Source organism: Poecilia latipinna, unplaced genomic scaffold (genome assembly GCF_001443285.1).
Source record: "Poecilia latipinna isolate Pla-1442-1.1 unplaced genomic scaffold, P_latipinna-1.0 Scaffold237, whole genome shotgun sequence".
Taxonomy (NCBI): domain Eukaryota; kingdom Metazoa; phylum Chordata; class Actinopteri; order Cyprinodontiformes; family Poeciliidae; genus Poecilia; species Poecilia latipinna.
The window spans coordinates 511,423-533,583 of NW_015112853.1; the positions used below are offsets into that span (position 1 = coordinate 511,423).

At 40.0% G+C, this 22,161-nt stretch overlaps 2 protein-coding genes across 5 annotated transcripts in view; one reads left to right on the forward strand and one right to left on the reverse strand.

The window, feature by feature from the left end:
* The first annotated feature begins 1,288 nt into the window (after positions 1-1,288).
* On the forward strand, positions 1,289-17,675 carry LOC106947366 (putative methyltransferase NSUN7). Of its 4 annotated transcripts, none has more exons than XM_015032297.1 (13): positions 1,289-2,152; positions 3,426-3,577; positions 5,279-5,464; positions 6,941-6,999; positions 7,983-8,119; positions 8,214-8,366; positions 8,838-9,021; positions 9,663-9,876; positions 11,047-11,190; positions 12,138-12,239; positions 12,447-12,564; positions 13,531-13,651; positions 16,470-17,675. In XM_015032297.1, exons 2-13 carry the CDS (start codon positions 3,454-3,456, stop codon positions 17,283-17,285), a joined length of 2,358 nt encoding a protein of 785 aa, XP_014887783.1. In that variant the 5' UTR covers positions 1,289-2,152; positions 3,426-3,453; the 3' UTR covers positions 17,286-17,675. The 4 variants fall into 4 exon arrangements, with proteins under 4 accessions (XP_014887783.1, XP_014887784.1, XP_014887782.1 ...); XM_015032298.1 differs by having other exon boundaries at positions 3,431-3,577; XM_015032296.1 differs by lacking the exon at positions 1,289-2,152 and having other exon boundaries at positions 3,051-3,577.
* A 3,960-nt stretch (positions 17,676-21,635) lies between these two features.
* Positions 21,636-22,161, reverse strand: part of apbb2b (amyloid beta (A4) precursor protein-binding, family B, member 2b) — a 54,421-nt gene continuing 53,895 nt past the window's right edge. Inside the window, exon 18 of the mRNA XM_015032266.1 lies at positions 21,636-22,047. Within this exon, the coding sequence (XP_014887752.1) occupies positions 21,877-22,047 (171 nt within the window). The 3' untranslated portion in view covers positions 21,636-21,876. The remainder of the gene's footprint in view (positions 22,048-22,161) is intronic.

Sequence of the window (22,161 nt, forward strand, 5' to 3'; positions counted from 1 at the left end):
ACTGTCGATACTACAGCCACTCACATTTTTACTTCAAACAGCAAGTTAGGAGAAGAAATATGAGATACTAAGAAAAGAGCGCTGAAATGTTGTAATATTAAAAACCGTCTGTCCTACAACGCTGTACATTATGAACAGAAAATAATTAACTAGACATATGAATAAAAGAATAAATAGGACAAATAAAGAATAAATAAAATAAACAAATATTAATAAATAAATAAAATAAATCAGTAAGTTTCCTCAGATGTACGGTCTCTGTACCGCATCCATCCATCCTTTTTCTTTCTTTTAAATCATTTTGCAGCTATTGGAATACATTTTTCCTCCCTCACTGAATAAGCATACGAAAAAGACAGAAGGTTGGAATTCTGAATTAAAGTTTTTCCAGCTAATATGTAAATAACTTAAGGCATTTTGCACATCTTATAATAAATAAATGTGACAGGTGCTTTAAACAGTTGTGATCATTGGACGTTGGCCACAAGCGTCCTGTCATTTGCACTGCAGTGCTTGATGCTGCTCACAGGGAGGCACGTAGGTGTCAGTGTCTGCTGCCTGGTGTCATTTTATGGTGTAAAGCTATAATTATCTTCACAACACTATCCAGTTCACTAAGTGAAACATTATGTTGATTAATTGGACTCAAGGCTATTGTTTGATGATTTTACATTTGCGTCTAATGAAAACATGACATTTAAGACTAGACGAGACTAATGAGACTTATTGCCTGAACATATAATTTAATCAATATGACCGTATGTACAAAGAATAACATTATTTCTCTTGTTTCAACAACTGCAGAGAAGATATATTTTTATTCTATTTTTGTATTAACTCTCTGAAGGATTACCAGAGTAGCTTTTTTACTAGTTTTCAGTCCACCTTAAACTCTCTCAAAAAAAAAAAATTATCCAACTTCCAGAGTTTAAACATGTTGAAAGAGAAAATTAGTCAAATTAGTTTAGTAAAAGTAAAATTTTACTAAACTAGTATAATTAGTCAAATTTTGAAAGAAAAAAAATTAAGAAAATTAGTAGTAAAATGGGTTTGATGCATTGGAAGGAGATATGATTCACATTTAATGACATTAACGTCTCTTTAAGTTTGCTCCAATGTTCACTATAAATAGGTTAACTGGTGTTTTACATGTATAAAGGTCGAGACTTTTTTTTTTCTTTTTGCTTTATTTTTCCACATATAAATTCTCCTTGCAGTCACCTTGGTTTCCATTTTTAACAACAGTGATTTATTTAAATGCTTAAATTGAGTTATTTACAACCTATTTCAATCTCTCTTTTTTCTCTCTCTCTCTTGTCAAACCCCAGGTTTAGGGAAGTGCCTGCTAAAGGTCAGCATGGATTTTCTCTGCTCGTTTAACCAAGACGATCGTTCACCAATCAGATCCAGTCAGTCAGAGTTATGCAGCCCATAAATATCTGTGACCTGCTTGTGCATTGGAATCAGCAGCAGAGCAGGCCAACAGGCAGCCAGGTGAAGCTCAAGGGGATCACTTGTGTTGAGCTCAAAGGGAAAAAAAAAAAAGTTTCCTTTTTTGCATTGAACTGCAACATTAGATGTAAAAAAATAAATTAACTACAAAGTAAAGGGATTTTCACTCACTAAAATATGGAACATGAATTGAATATTTAGTAGTTCAGAAATGTGGGTGACTTTAAAAGATAAAAAATAAAAATGCTGTCGACTCTTTGGAGAAGGAGTTTGAGTGGCACATTTCTTATTAACTAAGGACTGCATTTAGTTTTATACTTACAGTCCTTTCTCCTCAGTTTGAGTTTCTTGATGTCTGTTATCTTCAAACTGTACAACAATATGACTTGTTTTTGCCACCATGAAGAATATTATTTTTCTTCTTGACCAATCCATTTCTGCTACAATTCCAAAAGCATAATGTGTTCCACCTTTTGGGGGGGGACAGTGGTTCAAATGCACTCCGGTCACATTTTCTCCAGTGCAGATCATGTCGTGCGTTTTCCTGCACATCTTTCACACAGCAGGTCCAACCCTCCTTCATTATCATATTGTTGCCATGGCGTTTCAAACTCAAGGCAGGAAGCAGAGGCTTCCTGGGTTCTCGTTTAAGCTGCATTTCTTCATGTTGTTTCCACCGACCGTCTTCGGAGTGACAACGGTAAGACTTGCGATGCAAAATTAAAACAACTCGTTACACTCTGTCCAGATTACTACTCTCAGCTTTTTTCCACAAGCTTCACTTTTTGAAATGACTTTGAGTTTCGGCCTGTTGAGCACGAAGTAAACTCTCTGACACTCATTAAATCACTGCGGCCTGATATTTGCTGATTTATTCCACAGGCACCATCCTGGACTTTAAGTGCATGTCATGGATCTCTGGTCAGCTCTAGCTTATGCTTTTAAAGGGAAGAACTGTAATAAAAGAGGATTATGCTCCGTCTTCTTTTTTTTTTTTTTTTACCTCCACTAACTTTAATTAAAGGCTAGAGGACCTTGCATGTCTGTGTAAAAAGAAAATCTGTTTGGAATTTGGACGTACGCCCCGTTTGCATGTGTGAATCTGAATGCAGACTGAGAGAAGACCTGGTTTAATGTCAGAGTGAGGTGAAAAGCTAGCGTAGGTCTGCAAACAGATTAGTTTAGCTGGCGAGTTAGAGACGAGCCTTCGTTCAGGGTTGGACTGCAGCTCTTTATTTATTCATGCAACTTTATCTGCTTAATTGTGTCACGAGGAGCCTACTTACTTAACACACATTACAGTGTCTTGCAAAGGTATTCAAATCCCGTAAAAACACTTTATAATGGTACAGCCATTATAAAGTGTTTTTAAACCATTATAAAGCCATTGTCTTTGTGGTTGCAGACCACAAAGACAAACGTCTGACTGAGAATCTGTTGCAAAATATTGAAATTTCTGGTCACAGACGCTCTCCGTTCAATAAAACTGAGGATGAGCCATTTTTGCAAAGAAGAATAAGCAACAGTTTCTCAAAATCTGCATTTTAAAAAAAAATCATGAAAAAAATTAACGCCATACTTTGCGTTGATCTGTAAAATAAAATCCCGTTAAAGTTCATTTAAGTTTGTGTTTGCAAACCCGTAGCGAGGTCAAACCGTATGAAGATTTTTTTGCACAGCATCTGAGGCAGGACTGTCTCACGCTGACACGGATCCGCAGGGTGGATCAGATGTCTGCCCTGCCGGATTCTCTGGAACTTAGTTACCTTTGCAGCTCTGCTGTTTGCTTTCATTTAGATGCTTGAGCGACGGCAACAGCAAGGCTGAAGGATGGAAAGCATAAAAACCGGGAGCTGCTCTCTGCGGTTCCTGACCTGTGTTTGTTTGTTTGTTTGTTTGGTTTTTTTTCTGAGCTGATCTTTGCGTGTAACGTGAGAGGCAGACGCTGGCACGCTGTTCCTCCTGTGTTACAGTACAGATGGCTCCGGACAGGATGTAAATATGAGCTCTGAGAAAGAGAAGCCGATTATCATCTCTCAACGAGAGCGAGGCCATCAGGGTGACAAGCAGCCGCTCTCCTCTCTGCTTCCTCTGCCTCATCTGCACTCGGTGTCTCCTGGCTCAGGTGAGATTTAATCTCATAGTTAAAATAAGATGTTTTATAGTGTGCTGCAAAGTTATTAATCTGGTAAACAAGTCGGTTTGTTCTCTGTTCATGTGAAGAAAAGGCAGCGGCTAAACGTTGAACAAAGGCTTTTGTTGGCACCTGAAAGCGGCGGATGTGTGTGCAGCCTCAGGTTGCAGTCGGCTAGCTGATCTGTGAGCATCAAATGAAGGAAAAACAAAGCAAATTGAAACTTTATCCTAAAGTTTGACTTTCAGCCGTTTTAGTGTACACCTTTGTGACGCCGTACAATTAAACAAACAAGACTGTGTAACGCACACCGGGCCTTCTACTCTGAGCTGGTCCATATTTTGGCAACCAAAAAATATTTTTGTTGGGATTTTGTGAAATAAACAATTTGCAACTCTGCGCTATATTTTGTTGGTCTGTTAAAAATTAAACCAGTTAAGATATCCCATTAAAGTTCTTTCAAAAGAAATTGATGTCTAATCTATTTTTTTAAGCATTTAACAAAAGAAGTGAAAAAATAATTTTAACTGAGGAAAGTTAATTCTTCCATCCCACCTCCTATGACTTCAGTGAAATGCTTCATACAGTTTCAGGTGTGAAATGTTTGAGAGGCTTCTTGATGCACAGCCTGTGTCAAGTCCCATCACACATCATCTCAAAGAGTTCAAGTTCAGGACTTTGACTAGATCGAGGACTCTCTATAACTCTTGATTGTCAGCTTTGGATCGTTTTCATAAAGCAGAATTCATGTGGTGATTCTGTGATGTGAGCTTCGCAGCTATGAGGTTATTTTCCCAGAACACTGCAGTTGGTTTGTTCAGAACGTGTCTTCTGTTCTGTTCTCCAAATAATCAAATTCTTGACACAGAGCAATATTTTATAGGCATTGGTCTTTGCCTATTTTCTCTGTAAAGCAAAGCAAAGTCATAATCTTTCTACCACTTTAATGAAAGTTATTCGTGTCTTTCTATTTTTACATTATTATACTGTGATGTAAACATGTGTAGGCCTCCTTAACACATTTTTAAGGTTTTTGGAGACTTCTTTCATTGTTTTGCGACCTGCTTTCAGGGTGAACCTGCTCGAATGACCTGCTCTACTGTTTAAGATTTAAAGAGGACAAACCTTCAAAATGCCGAGTAGCAATATTATGGAAGCCCATTTCTGCCACTCTGTTAAAAAAATAAAAAATAATTATCTCATTATAATGAGATAGTATAATGAGATAGTATCTAATTATAATGAGATGCCATCTCGTTATTTTGAGATAATTATTATTTTTTATTTTTTTAACAGAGTGGCAGAAATGGGTTTCCATACAATATAAACATGTGCAATGTATTTCAAGTAGGTAAAATCCCAATTAATCCCAATCAATCTGGCATTGTTCTAATTCATTTTCTCACCAGATATGTTGGGTTTTTTTTTTTTCTCTTTAGAATAAACTTTAATTTTATCATGTTGTATTACTTGAAATTTTAAGTGTTGTTGAAATTTATATGAAATACAAAAGTGTCAAATAATAATAAAAAAAAAAAAAAAAAATCAACCTCACTGCACACTGAAGTTTGGGATTACATGTCCATGTTCCCCCGGGGCCTCGAAGGGCTTTCATTTTTCTCCACTGCTCCGGCTGAACATTTCCACCCCACCATCTCACGGCTGTCGTCTTCCTTGTCCCATCTTCCTCAGTCGGCCCTCCGTCAGATCAGGTCTTTCTCCAGGCAGCGGCCATCTTTCAGCGGCTTCGCAGAGAGAAGCCGGAACCTTGTCAGCTTCTGCGCTATGAAAACAGGACCGACACGCTACCGCTCAACAGCGGCGACGACAAGGCCACACAAAAACAAGCCTACCAGCTCGCTTTCAACACCCTCAAATGTAAGACTTGTTTTCTGAAGAGGCAACATGGCTGCTAAATTAATTGTACCTGCTCTCGTTGCCGTCTCCTCAGACCTCAACGACCTCCGTGCCGGCGGCTTTTATCTCCGTAATGAAAAGCTTTGGCTGCAGTCAGCTCCAATATTTGCTTGGTGAATACTAACTTCAACATGCAGTCCGTAGATTAAATGGCATATAGTCGTTCAATTGACTTCTCCATGTGAGAGCAAATCATTGGAGCTGAAGGTTCAGCAGATGTCTGGGTGGGAGGTGATAAGAGGTGCAGTTGGCATGAATATAAATCCGCTTTATGAGTGCTTATGACCACTTATGTGAGGTGGGTTGATTGGACAGAAAACGTTACTGTATAATAGATTCTGCTGAAGTTGGTCACATGGGAAAATATGGAAAAGTAACAAAGTTAAAACTTTTGTGTTTGTCCTGATGGACACAAGTTGTGATTTAAAAAAAAAAAAAAAACCCAAACAAGCTTTTCTGAGAATAAATTTCAGTTGGACCATTTGATTTGTGTGTCCTATCTGATTTTTGCAGGGTAAAACAGGATGTGTTAATCCTAAACGATAAATTGTGATGTAGGTCTTGCACCAACAGTGCTTGGAGTATCTAATAATCGTTAGGATCTAACTAAAACATCTTTTGCACTATCTGCCCAACATCTGATTCGCAAAGCAAATACCGATAATTAAATAAAGCCACAGAGGATGCCATCTTCTTCAGCAAGTTGATGTTACAGAGCAGCGACAAAATCAGCAGAAACAAAGTTCTAAATGTTTCAGGAAAAATGGCATTTTTTTAAACCATCTTTGCATCCTGTTATTTTCACATAAAAGTAGCATTTCTTATTACACAGAGAGTGGTGATATCACTGGTTGCCGTTCTGTCAACTTCTGTGACAGTTAGCATGACTTCATTACAATTGCACTGGGCAAGACTTTTAATTGGAAAGGTTTCATGTGTGTTCATGTAGTATTCAGTGTAAAATAATTCAGTACAAGTTTGTTTTTTTTGTCCCCCTCAGTGCCCTGATCCTGGTTTGAGCAGAACTTATGTTGTAATTGTTCCTCCATGAGTGTTTTACGTCTACCTCTGGCAAACGGCGAGCTTTATTTCTACATGCCTCCATGAAGCTCTTCTGAAATATGAGCAAACTGTGTCAGCAGAGAGAGACCAATGTCTCCTTGCGAGGACTTTTTGAATCAATTTCGTTTATCAGTGTTTAGCACATTCCTGGTTAGCTCCAAGGCTCGGCTGGCAGCAAGACGCCGAAAACGTTTTCTGACAGTAACACTGAGGTAAAATATGTTTCACACTGACTAATCAGTTCCTGATGAATGCTGTGTGCTCTGCAGACTTTGAGTTCATGGTAGCTGCTAGTTCTAAAATAAAAAATGATTTAAACAAAGGTGAGTAATATAGTTTATTTTCTATGTATCACCTGATGCTTTCCCCTCCTAGACCAAGATTTACTGGAGGCCGTGATTTCTGACAGCTTCTTCCACAAATCTCAGAACATCGTGAGTCGCATCTGGTTCAACTTTTCAGTGTTCACAAACCCAAATCTGTTTTAAAAACACTGACTGACTGTGCATGTGTAGGTTTTCTGTCGTCAGATGAAGAAATGCTGGTGAGACCAGCAGGGATGCAGTTAAAAGCCCATTTGTATTCAGATCTTATGCAGTCTGGCTGGTTATGGCTGACAAGCGACGCATGCGAGAGAGAGGATGACACACTCCGCAATTTGTAGACTGTAAATTACATCATAAAACAATGTGCAATGACACATACACTGATAAAACAAAGCAGCCCACTTGTGTGTGGCCATGTTTGTGTGTGTGCGCCTGAATGGTAACTTTATTGAAGGATGGGGGACATGCAGTGAAACAGGCTGAGGTGTCGTTAGTCTGAAAGTGAGACCATAAAGGCACCACAGATCCCTTTATTATTCAGCACACAGCATCTGTATTCCAACCTCTAGACACACATGCATTCATTTTCTGTCCAGGTTAGGTGTAAGCCAGTTTTTGTTGTTGTTGTTGTTGTTTATTTCATTGGATCAGATTTGTCTTCCTCAAACGGAGGCCTGGCCAGACAGAACAAGCCCAGAGGCGCAGCGGAGTTACATTTCTGTTCCCACGACATTCAATATGTCTCCTAGAAAGACAGAAAAAAAAATTAGACAAATACAAAAATATGTTACATGAGCCAAAAAGAGATGTGAAATTACCTAAGTTATTTAGAAAAATTAGGAAAATGGTTTATAGAGGCAGTTTTGCAGAAAATAAAATTTAACAAAGTACTACTGACAATCACCAAGTTCATATTTTATTCTGATTTTGTAACCTATTGAGAGATTTTGACCCTTTTTTTTATTACTACTGCCATGCAGGGAGGAGCCCCCTGCAGGGAAGGCTTTTATAATAGTTGCAAAAAACTCTAAATTGGTGCATCAGAAATTCTTATTCTGTTATTTGTAACTAACAAATTATGTGTTTTACAGTACAGCGACTTGTTGCCATTGGCAATGGTGATGCTGTATGACTTCCAGGACAGGAGGTTTTTGCTTCGTCGGCATCCAGCTGAAGGAGAGCAGGTGGTTGTCGCTGAAGTCAGAGACCTGGAGAAAAGCCTTCAGAGGTGTTTTGTATGGAAAGTGTCATATTAACATGCAACATCAGTATGCTTACAATCGTGACGTTGGCGTGGTTGTGTTGTCGTTTATCTCTTCCAGATGGAAGATCAAACTCGCTGCATCTCTGGCCCGCTTCAGGGTGAAACACAGCCTGCGGAGCGTCTCCCGTTTCCTGTCCGATTCCCTCCGAACCAAAGAGCGCAGGGCCAAATCCTTACCGTTCTATGCATGGGTCAACACTTTAAACACCAGGTGCAGATTTCCGGTTTTGTTTTTTTCGTCTATGGCTTTTGCGTGCAGGTATGACGTGAAGAGAATAGTTGTTGGGGAAATTTCTACAACCCACAGAAGTTGAAAGTCCAAGTAATGTAAAAGTTTCCTTTTTTTTTTGTACCTCATCCAGTGATCAAAGATTTTTCCTCAATGTTTGAGAACGGATGATGATTTAAATGTAAATAAGGCATTTTTTAGAAAATAGAGGATAATGATGTATAAAAAGTGCCGCTAATAGTGACACGTTTGCCAGTAGTTTCTCATAGGATACTGCTTAGTTTTCATTCTTAACATTTCACAAGGTAGAGAGAGTTAAAACTGGTCGTCCTCCTTTGAATCATCTCTCATCTAAAGTCGCTGTTTCACACCGGAGCACAGCGGGTTGTTGCAGACGAGCTCAACGGTCTGGCTCAGTTTAAAACTTTGATTTTTTTCTCCTCTTCTCTGCAGCCTAGATGAAATGTGCGAAATCTTACGAAGTGCCAACCTCAGTGAAGTGAAGAACATGGCTGACCTCACGGGTTCAACGTTTTCCAAGGACCCTCTCTGTCCAGACACGCTCGTTTTCTCCCGCAGCCTCTGTAAACCTCTTCAGAGCAGCGTCCTCACCACCACACGTGTGCTAAACATCCAGGTAGAAATGTCTGCATTCCTCTAAACATGAATTAAAACGGCTTTTTATTTCTGGAGCACAAGGCAGCTGTAAGCAAAGGGTTATATAAGAAAATACCTTAAAAAAAAATGTGTTTTTGAGCAACAAAATATTTTCTTTAACATGCTTTTGGAATTTGTGTATTTTTTCTACTCTTTATTTCAGTGAAAATTTTAAAATTAAAGCCTTGCCCTGTAACCAAATGAGGATAATATTCAGGCATAATAATCAGTGTATAACAGCATAAACATCACAAATAGTTTTATGAGTTTAAAATGTCCCTCTTTTTGCTACCTGCTGTAATCTTAAGTACTCCAGAGGTGGTTCATTGAGCACTGGTATCATTGGTATAAAGCTCTAAGTTATTTTATACTTTTTTGAGGGCAAAATAAAAGAAGGTTGACAAACATTTACAATTTCTTAAAAAAAAAACCAAAAAAAAAAAAACAAGCCAAATACTGAACCCAGTTTGACATTCTGCACTTTTTTAAATTAAAGTTTACGTCTAAAATTGTGTGATTTCATTTTGGTTGCACATCACTCTGTTATGCTGAATAAGTACAAACAGGAAAGCCCTGCATCCCTATAGGAGGAACACGTTTGTGTGTGTTGTGTTTCTGCAGGACAGGAGTGTGTGTTTGGCAGTGAGCGTGTCACGGCCAATCCTGTTTGATAAAGGGGACGTCCTGCTGGCGGGCTCCTTCTCGGCTCTGACCGTGGCTCACGTAGCTGTGGCGGCCGCCGCTCGGTCGGGCCGAGTTCTGGTGTGCGGCGCCGACCACGCTCCTGTGCAGACGGAAGAGATGAAGAATCTGCTCTCTCAGATGGGAATCAAAAGTAAGAAACAATTCAGTTCAGCTTAGTTTATTTGTACAGTGCCGACGCAGAAGAAATGCCATCTGAAGGTACATTACAAGACAAACAGATCTGATTTGTATGCATCAGTTCAGTTCTGTGAAAAACGTACAGACTCCTTTACGGATATATTCTGCTTTGCTTTTTTTGGTCACACTCAAATGTTTCTCATCATCAGACAAAGTTTAATATTAGACAAATATAGCCTAAGTGATCGTTTTATTTGTTACAGAGGATAAATGGGGTTTTATCAACAAATAAGGAAAAAATAAATACAACAAAACCTGAAAGATTACCAAAGTAACATCTATATTCAGTAGAGTTTTATGTCAAGCAAACAGCTCCTTGGGAAACCGATAGCTCAGGCAAAAAAAAATGTTTGTTTGTTTGTTTTTCATGCTGTGTTTTTTATTCTCATTTGATACAGAAATGTACAGATTTTGTCACTGAAACTACTCTGTTGGCAAGCAAGTGTATAAAGATCAAGCTCAAAATTGGTTCTTTGTTTAGTGTTGCATCACCTTTTATGTTGGAAACAATTATACATCAATCTTAAGAACAGAATCTGAAAATGGTTAGGATTGAAAATGAGTGAAATAGCATCCAAAGTCCAACAAAACTTTTGAAACATCTAAAAAAAAAAATAAAAATAAATATTGACAAGGACTACTTTAATTTGGACCTATCAAAGTCTTTATAGATCTCTCGTTGTATAAATCCCAGCACATTAAGTGCATGTTTTAGTTTTTCTGATGGAGCGTTTTACAAATAGCATATTCACTTATGAGGTTGAGACCGATGTGGTGGTGTCGTCTGGCAGGGTCACAAACTCCGTGGGAGGACGTCAGACAAAAAGCCGTGGAGCCGTGGGTATGACCCGCAGCTTAACATGACGAGGGGATAATGAAGTCTGAAGCTTAACTTGCATTTGAAACCTGCATATCAAGTTGCCAGATCCTGCTCTATTGTTGACCTGAAAGCTTTGTAACACCCAGTGCCAAATAATTCTCAAAATTAACTCAAAATAACTTTAAGCTATTAATCCTTCTAAACACAGATGCGAAGTAACTAATACGTCTACTAAATATTTCGCACTGCATAGGCTTTTTTCTGTTTTAAAATCATTTTTGAGTTTTCTACATTCTGTTGTAGATGTCAAAGTCCTGCCAGCAGCTTTCTGCAGTCTGAATGAGTGGGACAGCGCTGTGCACAGGCTAAAGGTCATTGTAGTTTTGCCTCAGTGTTCGTCCTCTGCCCTCAATGACCCAGTCGCCACAATGCACAGTGAGCATGGAGGTATGCATTTGAAACATTACTGTTTGATCTTTAAAGGTAAATATAATTGTAGAGGGAGAAAAAAATGATTATTTTAAAAGTAATTGCAGTTTATGCTAAAGTAAGTCAGCTCCAGGTATCGTTTGTGAGCATAAAGTTTATTAGATGATAACGTGTAGTTTAACTTTAGATTTTACTTTTTTATGCACCAGTTAAAAGATTTTAACAATATTAGTTCAAGGAAATCCCAAATGAACAGCAAACGCTGTGTTTTGACTTCCCTCCCAACCACATGTGTAGAATTAGCTACACTGATTTTATTTTATTTTTTACTATTATTATTATTATTGCCTAACAATCAGTTCCTATAGAAAACATTACTGACAGAATTTTAGCTGCAAACTTGTAATAAAGTTTTACTGACTGAATTTCTGTGGTTCAGTTAAAACCCTTACAATTTAAACATGGAATGGACTGTGGGAAATTACTGGCACACTGAGCTGGCCATAGAGTCCCGGTTTGCTAGGTCTCTCGGACAACATTTTTCCTAAGTTCATTTTCTCCCCTGTACAAATAGCTTTGTAAATCTTTATGAACTAATAGAGCTGGTGTTTTGGAGTCAGTATTTTCTTCAAGGCCGGCTACTGCGCTAAGCACTGATGTCTGACTTTGGTCTCCCAACAATGAGACCAACTTTTTTTTTTTTTACTGACTTTTCAGCTGCTTTGCAATGGTTTTCTTTCTTTTTTCACACATTTCTCAACCTTGAGCATAAAAATGATTGCATAAGTAAGAAGCTATAAACCCCCAAACACTGATGGAAATGAAACAAAAGTTGACTAATCATTTTACAATTACAGACATGGAAAAAGAAAAAAAAACTGTGTTTTTTTTTCTTTTAGAAATATCTTCTCATTTCATAAATAAGAGGTTCGGTTCAGCTGAATTTGTCAAACTCGTGTTTACAGACTGGAGCCTACTGCCAGATTTATCCCACGGCTCGATTTCCAAAAGCAAAATCTTCTCTCTCACCACCCAGCAGGCCCGGCTGCTGGCCCACGCGTTGTCCTGTGAGTATAAACTGCGATAAACACGAGCACAATGACTGCCATGTAAACATTGCGCATTTTAAACAAACAACAGTTTGTGCCAGGATTAAACATAAATGTGCCTCATAAACAAAAGGATTTCTGATGTTCTAAAGTACATTCATGGCCATCACATAAAAACTTTGTGATCACAGCGCTTGGGATCTTTATATTTGTGCTTCATGTTAGTTCCAAAAGTCCAGACGGTGGTCTACTGCACACGCTCAGTGTGCCCTGAGGAAAACGAGCAGCTGGTCGGAAGAGTGTTGGAGAAAACACACATTCACCCCAAACTGTTGCCATTCAGGTACAAATACTAAACCTGCTGCTGTCACATTGTTTCTTTCCACCAGTGGTTTGTGACCATGAGTCCCCCTGTCCTGCATTCACATTTAAACGGCTAAGCTGCATCGCTAACAGCCAGTCAGACTCTAAATAGCTCTGCTAATGAGCTAATATTGGAGCCAGGTGTGCAAAGCCAGAGAGACACAGGACATCAGGCCTGGAGGACTGGAGTTTGAAATAAAAACAGGTTGAGATATAAGTACTTAAGCTGCTTTTGATTTACATCAATTTAAGGTTGCTTACCTTGCAGATCTAATCAGTTTTGGTTCTCTAAATGTTTTTGGTCTAAACGTCACTCTTTTATAGCTGATGTAATATTTCAGTTGTGTTGTGGTCATCTTGTCTCGACATATTTCGCCATGTGCTTGTTAATCGTTATTGTGCGCCACCCTTATTTTCTTCCCCCGTGTGTCACCTGGCTCACATTTACTACGGACAAGATCTCCCCCCTGTATGAATACCCTGAGGTTTCTTTGATTCTCTGCCAGATCCTCACAGTCCTAAGCTTTATCGCAGCTTATCTGGACAAACTCATGCCAAAGTCCATTGTGTCATTTCCTCCTTCAGCAGCGCTCTGTTAACCAGCAGCGTCTGAGCTTGAGATCTTAACGGTCTACTGGGGGAAATGTGAATGTAAAAGCTCAAAAAGATAAAGAGGTGCCAGACCATTTAGACATTTAAAAACTAAAAGCAAGAGCTTAAAATCAACTTTTAAAGAAACGGGCAGCCAATGAAGGGAATACAAAATTGTATCAACTAATCCTGCCAGGTGTGGCAGGATTCACGCCGTCGAATATTAAATGTATTCTTCGGTTTGGTTTATCGAACACAAATGCTTTTCCTCTCACACACCCGTACAGTAATTCAGTAACGATATTCCTCTGGACGGCAGCCAGGCTGTTTAAATGTTACCCAACTTGTCTCTCAGGGTGAATGGGCCTATTTTCCCTGATGACTCCGCTTCAGGGGATGAAACTGACTCCAGGTTCTTCAGGCTCCATCCCTCTCAGTTCACCAACGGCTGCTTCATAGCCAGACTGTCGCGGCAGGTGAGAGACGGAGGTCAGAGAAAGTGTGAGATGTGGGAAATGAAAAATGCAGAGGTGAAGGTTGCGGCGGAGATTGAAGGGAAGCGAGGATTTTGTTGTGTGCGTGTTTGGTGCGCCGGAGAATTTATATCGGTGCGAGAGTGTGTGTCTGCGTTTGATTACTTTGCAACAAGACCTTTGAGAAGTGCTGAGGCGGCACTCTTTTACTGTCTGCTGGGAGGTCAGTCAGCTCGTTGGCGTGCAAACACACGCGCACACACTAATGCAGGGAGCTGCACCGCAGAAATACTGCAGCACTATTTTAATACTCAATAAAAAAAAAAAAAAGGGAGACGAATTGAAGACAAAATATGTTCAAACCCGGGATTCGTCTCAGTGCCTCAGAGCAAAACTAAACGGATTACTCTGTGGCATTCGTCCCTCCTTCTACCCTTCGCCGTCATGTTGCATCACGCCGTCGCTTCGTCTGCTTGTCCCGTTCTCTTTCTTCCCGTCTTCTCTTCACTCATAAAACAAGACAAGTACCACAGTAGGAAATGAGATGCTGCTGCTTTGATCCGCTGCAGCTGGGGGCGGGGGGGGGGAAACCTGCAGTGAAGCCACAGAGCCCGAGCATCAGCACAGAGAACAATCCAGGAATTATAAGATGTGATGAATGTTTCAGAAGAGTTGGATGCGCCACTGAATCTACTTCAATTTAAAACCATTTGATGAATTGATACTTATAGGGACAAAACCATTATGTTCATTAAAATAAAAATAAAAAATGAATGAATCTCACACTGCTTTTGCCTTAGTATTCATACCCCTGCAGCAAAATATCATCCATCTGTAGTTCTGAGCTGCTTTGACTAGAGATCATAATCGACCATAAATACAAGAGTTTGCAAAGTATTCGAAGCATCAAAATGTTGTTGCACTTTATGTTGGAAAAACAGACCTGAATTTATCTAACTGGGTTTTTAATGCAACTCAAAGCAGCGTGTAGTTGGGAATTGGAAGTAAAAGGATATGCGGGGCTTTTAAAAAAATCTTTAAAATGTAGCATCCACTTCTATTTGTCCTTTGCTCTCTCCTGTATAAACGAGTTTGCTGGCCTGCTTGTATGATGGCAGCATCCACACAGCATGATACTGACACCACCGTGTTTTACAGCTAGGATGTTACGTTCCAGGTGATGTGCTCCGATAGTTTTCCAACACGTCTGGCATCAGGTGGCATCTGGTTGCAATGGATTTCTTTCAGGAGGATCAGAGAAGACATTGCTGAACAGATACATGCACCACATCTTTCTAATGTTTGATTGCAAAAACTTTTTAAAACTCAGATCTCTTGAACAGTTTTCTGTTTATGTTGTTGAAGTGACAAAATGTGTTCATGGATTATGAATATTTTTTGCAAATATGACACTAAGACTCCTGAATCCCCTCTGGCTGTTATATAATAGTTATTGAAGTCAGATTTTCTTGCTGTAGGCAATGGAAGTGCTTTTGTAAGTCACTGTGCAGAAGCTGATTTTCTAAAATAAAGACGGGCTAGCTGGAACTGTCTGTGCAGACACGGTCACGCATGCCAATCAAAACATTATGGCAATCACAGTCAAGCAGGTCTGTGTCTGGACGAGCAATAATTTCATAGCCTCCAGTGCTGCATTCATGTCCACAAAGAAGAAGTCTCCAAGAATCTCCATCTCAGTCCCTGGATTTAAATTCAATTGAAAAATGCTGCTGGAACTTAAGGGGAAAACGCAGCTTCATCACGCAAACCAAAGGATGTTAGTGAGACGAAACATTTGGACATGTGGGGGAGACTCCAGAACCCCCAAACAGAAGCCAAATATTCTCAATGACAAAACGGAAATTTTAAGCAGGCTAGGTTATTATTTAACAAGACAATGATTTTGTTTTTACCAGGATTTTAGTGTCGCCTTGTATTAAAATTTAAGTGGGAGAAGTCTCTGGCTGCCAAAGTGGAGATGGGCAGAAGGAGCAAGCCAACGAAGAAATCTGAAAATTCAAAAACCAAACCTAAATACATCAACTTTCAATATGCGGATGGCAAAATCCCATCAGAGCAGCAGATGGCACATTCACGTCTGGGACTGGCTCCCTGCTTCCCACAGACGCACAAAGAGAGGAAATCCTGATGAAAGTGTCTTGGAAAGCATTTGCTCTGCATATGGGACCCATATGGACAGGAAATTAACTAAAAAACTGGCCCCAGAAGGGACAAAGTTGACAAAGTGTGATCTGTGATATGTGGGACCCACGTGGATCCTACGTCTGTTATGCAATTTGAACAGATTTTCCAAAATACCAATTTGAAACCAAACAAAAACCTAGATCCTGATTGGTTTTGCTGATGCAGATTGGTTTTAGTCAATTCGTTAAACTTATTGTGAAGCCACGCCCACAGGTAAGCAGGGGGCAAATGCACTCCACACTATTCAGATTTCTAGTTGTAGAAAATTCTTAAAACAATGCATCTTTTTACTTCCACTTGACAATTTTACCCTACTTCTAACATTCCTATGAAATAAATTTACATGGAACGAGTGTAAAATAAGATCTCCAGAAAATCTGACACAATTTACCTAAATTACGGGTAACATTTTTAGCATTTTCTTAGGCAACTTTTATGTATTGTTCAAGAAATACCCCCATGTCCACGTACAAAATAGGAAACAGATTGGTGAAGCAGAATCTGACCACATTAACATCTACCTTTCCTCACAGGATAGAGAAACTGTATTTAACATTAAAGGTGTATATAGACATTTCTTAAATAAATGTAGTAATTTTGACCTTTATATTTTCAGGCGGATCCCACAAAGGTGGAATCAGTTCAGGATGTGTTGGCAAGGGCGGCAGCGAAGGGCCTCTTGGGTGGCATAATTCCTGAACCATCAAAACCTGCAAAGAAGAGCAAAAGGAAGAAGAAACGAGTCGCTTTGAGCACCAGCAGGCCTTCATCTCCGTCCAGCCAGGAGGAGCCTGAGGCAGCAGAGATCAGTGATGGAGTAGATCCTGCTCTACCTTCAGAAGACGAAGACAAAGAGGAAGGAGAAAATGAGGCTGACAGGAAGGACAGTAAGACCAAGTCAGAGAAGAAGAAAAAACGAAAAAGCAAAAGAAATCAGAAACAGAGCAGAGGCGATGCAGCAGGCCTGAAAAATCAAGCTAAAGGGCAAAAGAAGAAAGCAAAGAGAAAAGTAAATCCATCTCAGCACAGCAAACCGAGACGGATACCACGTCTTACGCTGACCTTAATGTCTGCTGAAAAACCCTCCAGACATTTGTCTCCAATCACAGCTCTTGCACACAAGATCAGCGGAAAACCGGTAAAGAAGCTACAGGAGGGCTCCGCTCCAGTCCTAGAAAAACATCTCTCACATGCTCAGTCTGCCCCTCAGACGGCCTCTGAGAGGAAAAACATCCAACCGGAGGAAGAAGAAGAGAGGAACCTGGAGAAACAGAGGAGCCAATCTGGGAACGTGAGGAAAACGCAGGGAGCGCCGACGGCTACAGGTCACATTCTGCCGCCAATCTCTTCCCCGAGCGGCTCTGTCGCCCGGCCGCAGTCTACGACCTCTGACCCACAGTTAGCATCGTCATCCTCTCTGAGTGAATTATAAAAAAAAAATAGACACACACACACACTGTCCATCATACAGTTGTCTTACTTCAGAAAATACTCTCCAGCCTTCAGGACCTGATCGTCTTGTTATATAACTGATGCTCTCCAGCAGAAAAGCATCAAAATGTCCGTCAGTTCATCATTCCTCTCTGCTGTCACCACATGCTTGCTCAGGAGGAGCGATCGCTGCAAAAGTCAGTGACTGAATGGAACTGGATGAACTTGAACAAAGAACTGGTCTGCATGTTATTACAACGGGGCCCAAATTGAATCTGAATCTGCTGATGTAAGCATATGTGGATCTGTCTGTCTTTTAAAGTGGATTGTTGTGGTGACATTTGTTGTGAACTTGGACTAAATAAATAAACTGAATTATTTTTAAGATCATTTGAGACTTCGGTATTTTTTCTGATTATTTTTATGAATCTCAGTCCCTGAATGAGGCGTGGTACAGACCTGCTAAGGCTACTAGTCCATCACAGAAAAACAACTAACCAACAAAGGTGTCGTCCTGCATGCCGAGGACTGAGCATGTCCTCAAAATATTCAGATCTTAGTAAAGACTAACGGACGGAACAACCTTTTTATATTTTGACATTTATTAATATAAGGTGACAGAGCAACTTTTACCGCTATTATTGTCAAACGTAGGCACCAGTTTATTTTTCACAGATTTCTAAAATCATCTTTCAAATGTACCTTTCAATGAAAAGAGATTAAAGAGGAAAAAATGGGATATGTGTGGTTTAACTCGAATAAAAAGAGACCAGGAAGTGTGTTTTATGCCATTTATTCTCACAATTGGTTACATTGCTAAAGTGTACAAATTGGTGAGCAGCAAACGGAAGCTAACACATCCATCGAATGGACTGTGTGTGTCTGTGTGAGTTTGACAGAAAGGCTGCGAGTCCACTGCTGCTGCCCTTTTCTTCCTCCTCCTCCTCAGTCTGACGCTCTGAGCAGCAGTGGACCCTCAGCGGTAAGTGATCACTGTACAGGGTGAAGATATATTCCTTTATCTGCTTTGTTTCTGCGAACCGGGAGCTTTTTGTGACGTTTGAAGAGTGGACTGGGGTCTGAAATAATGACGGCATCGAGAGACTCGCTTCCAACTAATAAAATCAGTATATACCTTTTATAAAATAGAATAAATAAAATAAAAAATAGTTTTGTTCAATACACTCGGTCTCTCTTTCGATCATGCAACGCTCCTCGTGACTTTCCTTTTTCTCCAGATCAAAAAGAATGCATAGATAAAAATCGCACAGTTAATTTCAGCATCAACTAAAGTGTAAAAACGTCCAATCGCCTCCTCGCTTTTCATTATTTGCTCTCATATTTTCCTATCTACAACAATTTATATACGTATTTTACACTTTGGCCATTTGGTATGATTCAGAAAAGGCATTGTTTTTATAACGTATAAGAAAATAAAGAGACATTCAAAAATAAACACATAGCTTATAACAACGATAAACGTTACACTGAGTGGGTTTTCTGTACACACGGATGTCATCTTATTCACACGTCAACATCTTTCTGTGAAAAAGGGAAAGCCGCTGGATTTTCCCCATCAGTCTCTGTTACAAAACAAGTTCCTTTCAGTTGTATGAATTCACTTTAGAGCTACGGGCAAGACAACAAGAAAGATGGACCAACACTCGTGTCTCGAGTTAGTACACCACACAGAAACTGTTGACTTCTTCCTGCAAACTACCGACTCTCACTGAAGCAGAGTGTGCCATTTAGGTTTTACGTTATTATTGCATTACAAGCACATCAGGATTTATTTCATGGAGTCATCGAGGAAGACATAGAAGTGTAAGTAGTAAAAATAACGGAAAAGGCACGAAAATGAGTATTTTAAAAATCAAAAGTTAGAAATAGTATGGCTAATTTAAAACCAAATAAGCTCAACAGCAGCAAAGGGCCGAGGTTGTGCACCGTCTTTACCAAACGGACCGGTCATAACGCAGTATTATGTGTTGGTGTGTAACGATTTGACTTATCTAATCGAGATGACACATAATACTGAGAGGAGGATTTAAGTATTTTTAGGAAACCTGGGAATTAATATTTTTGTGCGTTATACAGAAAAACTGATTGATGTTGATTATTTTAGTTTGAATGACCAAAAAATGTATATTATATATATATATATATATATATAAAACAAATATGTTTGTGTTTTGTTCAACTGAAATTTCACAAATTTTGCCAATCTGTATATATAAAAAAAATAAAACCAAAGAAGAATTAAATCAAAAACATGCCGGTTTATTTATCAATCAAATTATGTTTGCTATAGTGTTAAATGTGTAGGATGGCCATCTTATTTTTCCTTACGGCATCAAGTCTTCCAATTGTAAAACAACAAAACGCCGATAATGCACATGAATATGAAACCATCAGGAGGTGCTAATAAATAGTTTATACATGTTACTTTAACTAAAATTCGTATTGAAGGCAGCCATATTGGACAAAAACTCTGGGCTGTAAGGCGAGCTCCGACTTTCTCAGTAGGAATTTTGACTGCAGGGGGCGCTGTTGTTGTTGTTGTGCTTCAAGTGGAAAGTCTACAAGTCACGTGACGCTGTGCTAGCTAGACGTGACAGATTTTTCCCACATACAAGCGACATTGGTCGTAATAGTTCAGCGACATCTCACTGCTTCACGCTAGTCGATACCCCATGAGTCGACAAATCCTTTAGGGAGAGGGCTGTTGACGGACTTACAACAATTTTACACCAACTGAAGGCAAGTTAATCTAAATCATTTTAAAACAATTTTACACCAACTGAAGGCAAGTTAATCTAAATCATTTTAAAAGAAAGAAGCTCCCGCATTTGAAGCCATGGGCGGATTTAATGTCTCCACATAAAACTAAAACGAAATAATTTCATCATTTACCTTTTTTGAGATTGAAGTATGTCATTAAACGTAAAAAAGTTTAAGAATATAGCCAACAGTTTTTTCCTGGTGGTATACTAATTCTTTCATAGGACAATTGATCTATAACAATTAGTCTGCTAAGCCTCGACCCCCTGAATTCATCTTGTATCACCTGTCAGATCTATGAGTTAATTGTTTTTAAGCACTATTCCCAATGTTAACATAATTTGAGTCAAACGTAAAGCTTCTGGTGCTGTGATTGGGTAACGTTCTGGAGGCGGGGCTTAGCAAACTGTTCCAGGCTTAAGGTGGAATAAAAGATGACCTTACATCCAAACATGTCAGATATGTGACAGTACAGAGCTAGACAAGGGAAACAAGGGGATTTGTGTGTTTTGTTTTGTTTTTTTAAACAGACCCATGGCACTGGTGAAAACAAATTGAAAAGAAGATTTTCTTAAACAAAAGCACTCTGGCCTGTGGAAGAACCTCGAAAACAGATAGCAGCGCCAGAAAGTCCTGCTCGGTTTGAGCCCCTCCAACGTTCTGATGGGTTTTCTTTTGAAAACCGAAGGCTGAACACAAACAATCCTGCAGAGATAGAAAAAAAAAACACATTCCTAAAGTCTCCTTTCTCTTCCCCCAGGTGATCCGCCTTTATTAGAGGACGCAGCGTCTCCAGGGAGTGAGGTGGGATTGAAGAGAAACTATCAGATTTCCCTCCAGCATGCTGATGTCTCTCCTGTGTTTGAAGCAGCAAGTCTAGCACTGAATACCAGTGAGGGGAAAACTGTCCCACAGCTCTTCTTCTGATATGGCTATTATCTGTAATTTCTTAAAAGATAACCAGAGCAAAAGAAAAATAAAGAAAAACACGTAAACAGGAAGGATGATTCAGGTGACGAGTCACCGCTCGTCCCAAGGCCAAAAAATGATTTTCCTCCTCCTGTCTCTGAAACCAGCAGCACTGTTTCCACTTTGTTTCGAATGGTTCACATTTAGCTTAAAAACAAAAAACACAACTTCATGCACACTCAGCTGAACAGGTTGCACTGGAATCTCTCAAGTCCGTAGCAGCTTCCTTTGTTCATCCAGGAACAAGAACACGATGGCTTTTCTCGCTCATTCTCTCTCTCTCTTGGTTTTGTTCTGACGTTTAGATTCACTAAAAGGACGACGAGAGGGAGAAGAGCCACTACAGACTAAAACGATGACAGGGGAGCGTGGCCCGGTGTGGAGCTTCATGCTGACAGGCGCGGACACAGGTACACAGAAAGCATGGAGAGATGAGCGTTTTGGTCGGCGATGATGAGCTCGGTCATGGCACGTGTGCTGTGTTTGAAGGAGCGCCTCCTGCTTCTTCTTCAGGTTGTTCCCTCTTCTCCTCGCGGCGCTACTGACAGAAATGAGAGTCATGTACACGACCATCTTGGATGCTCCTGTTTGATTCAGAATCGTGTTTGTTTATTTTTTATTTATTTTTTTTCAAACAGCTACTCGACTGAGAAACGCTTAAGATTTGCTTCCAAAAAAAATAAAAAAATAAAAAATAAAAGCCACTGGAGACTCCACCAAGCCTGTAGCTTTTTCTACCGCTGCTGGAGTCTGTGATGGAGACGGGGGTCTTGGCGGCGAAGCGATGATGTTTCCGTGGTGACCGAGAGCCGTGTTGGGAAGCCCGTACCGGCTCGCCGCCGCTACTGCGGCAGCTCTGTGACGGGTCTCTTCTGTTTGAGGGTGTCGATGAGAGACAGGACGCCTCGCTTCACGCTGGTCGATACCCGACGGGACACGGAGTCTCCGGGGGGCGACGAGCCGCAGGCCTTCTGGGACGGCGGCCGGGCCACCAGACACTTCTGATACCGCAGCTGAGACAAAGAGAGAGAGAGAGAGAGAGAGAGAGAGAGAGAGAGAGAGAGAACACAGGAGGGAAAACTGTAAATAACGAAGAGTTACAGCTGCTGAGTGGACGGCGGTGGAGG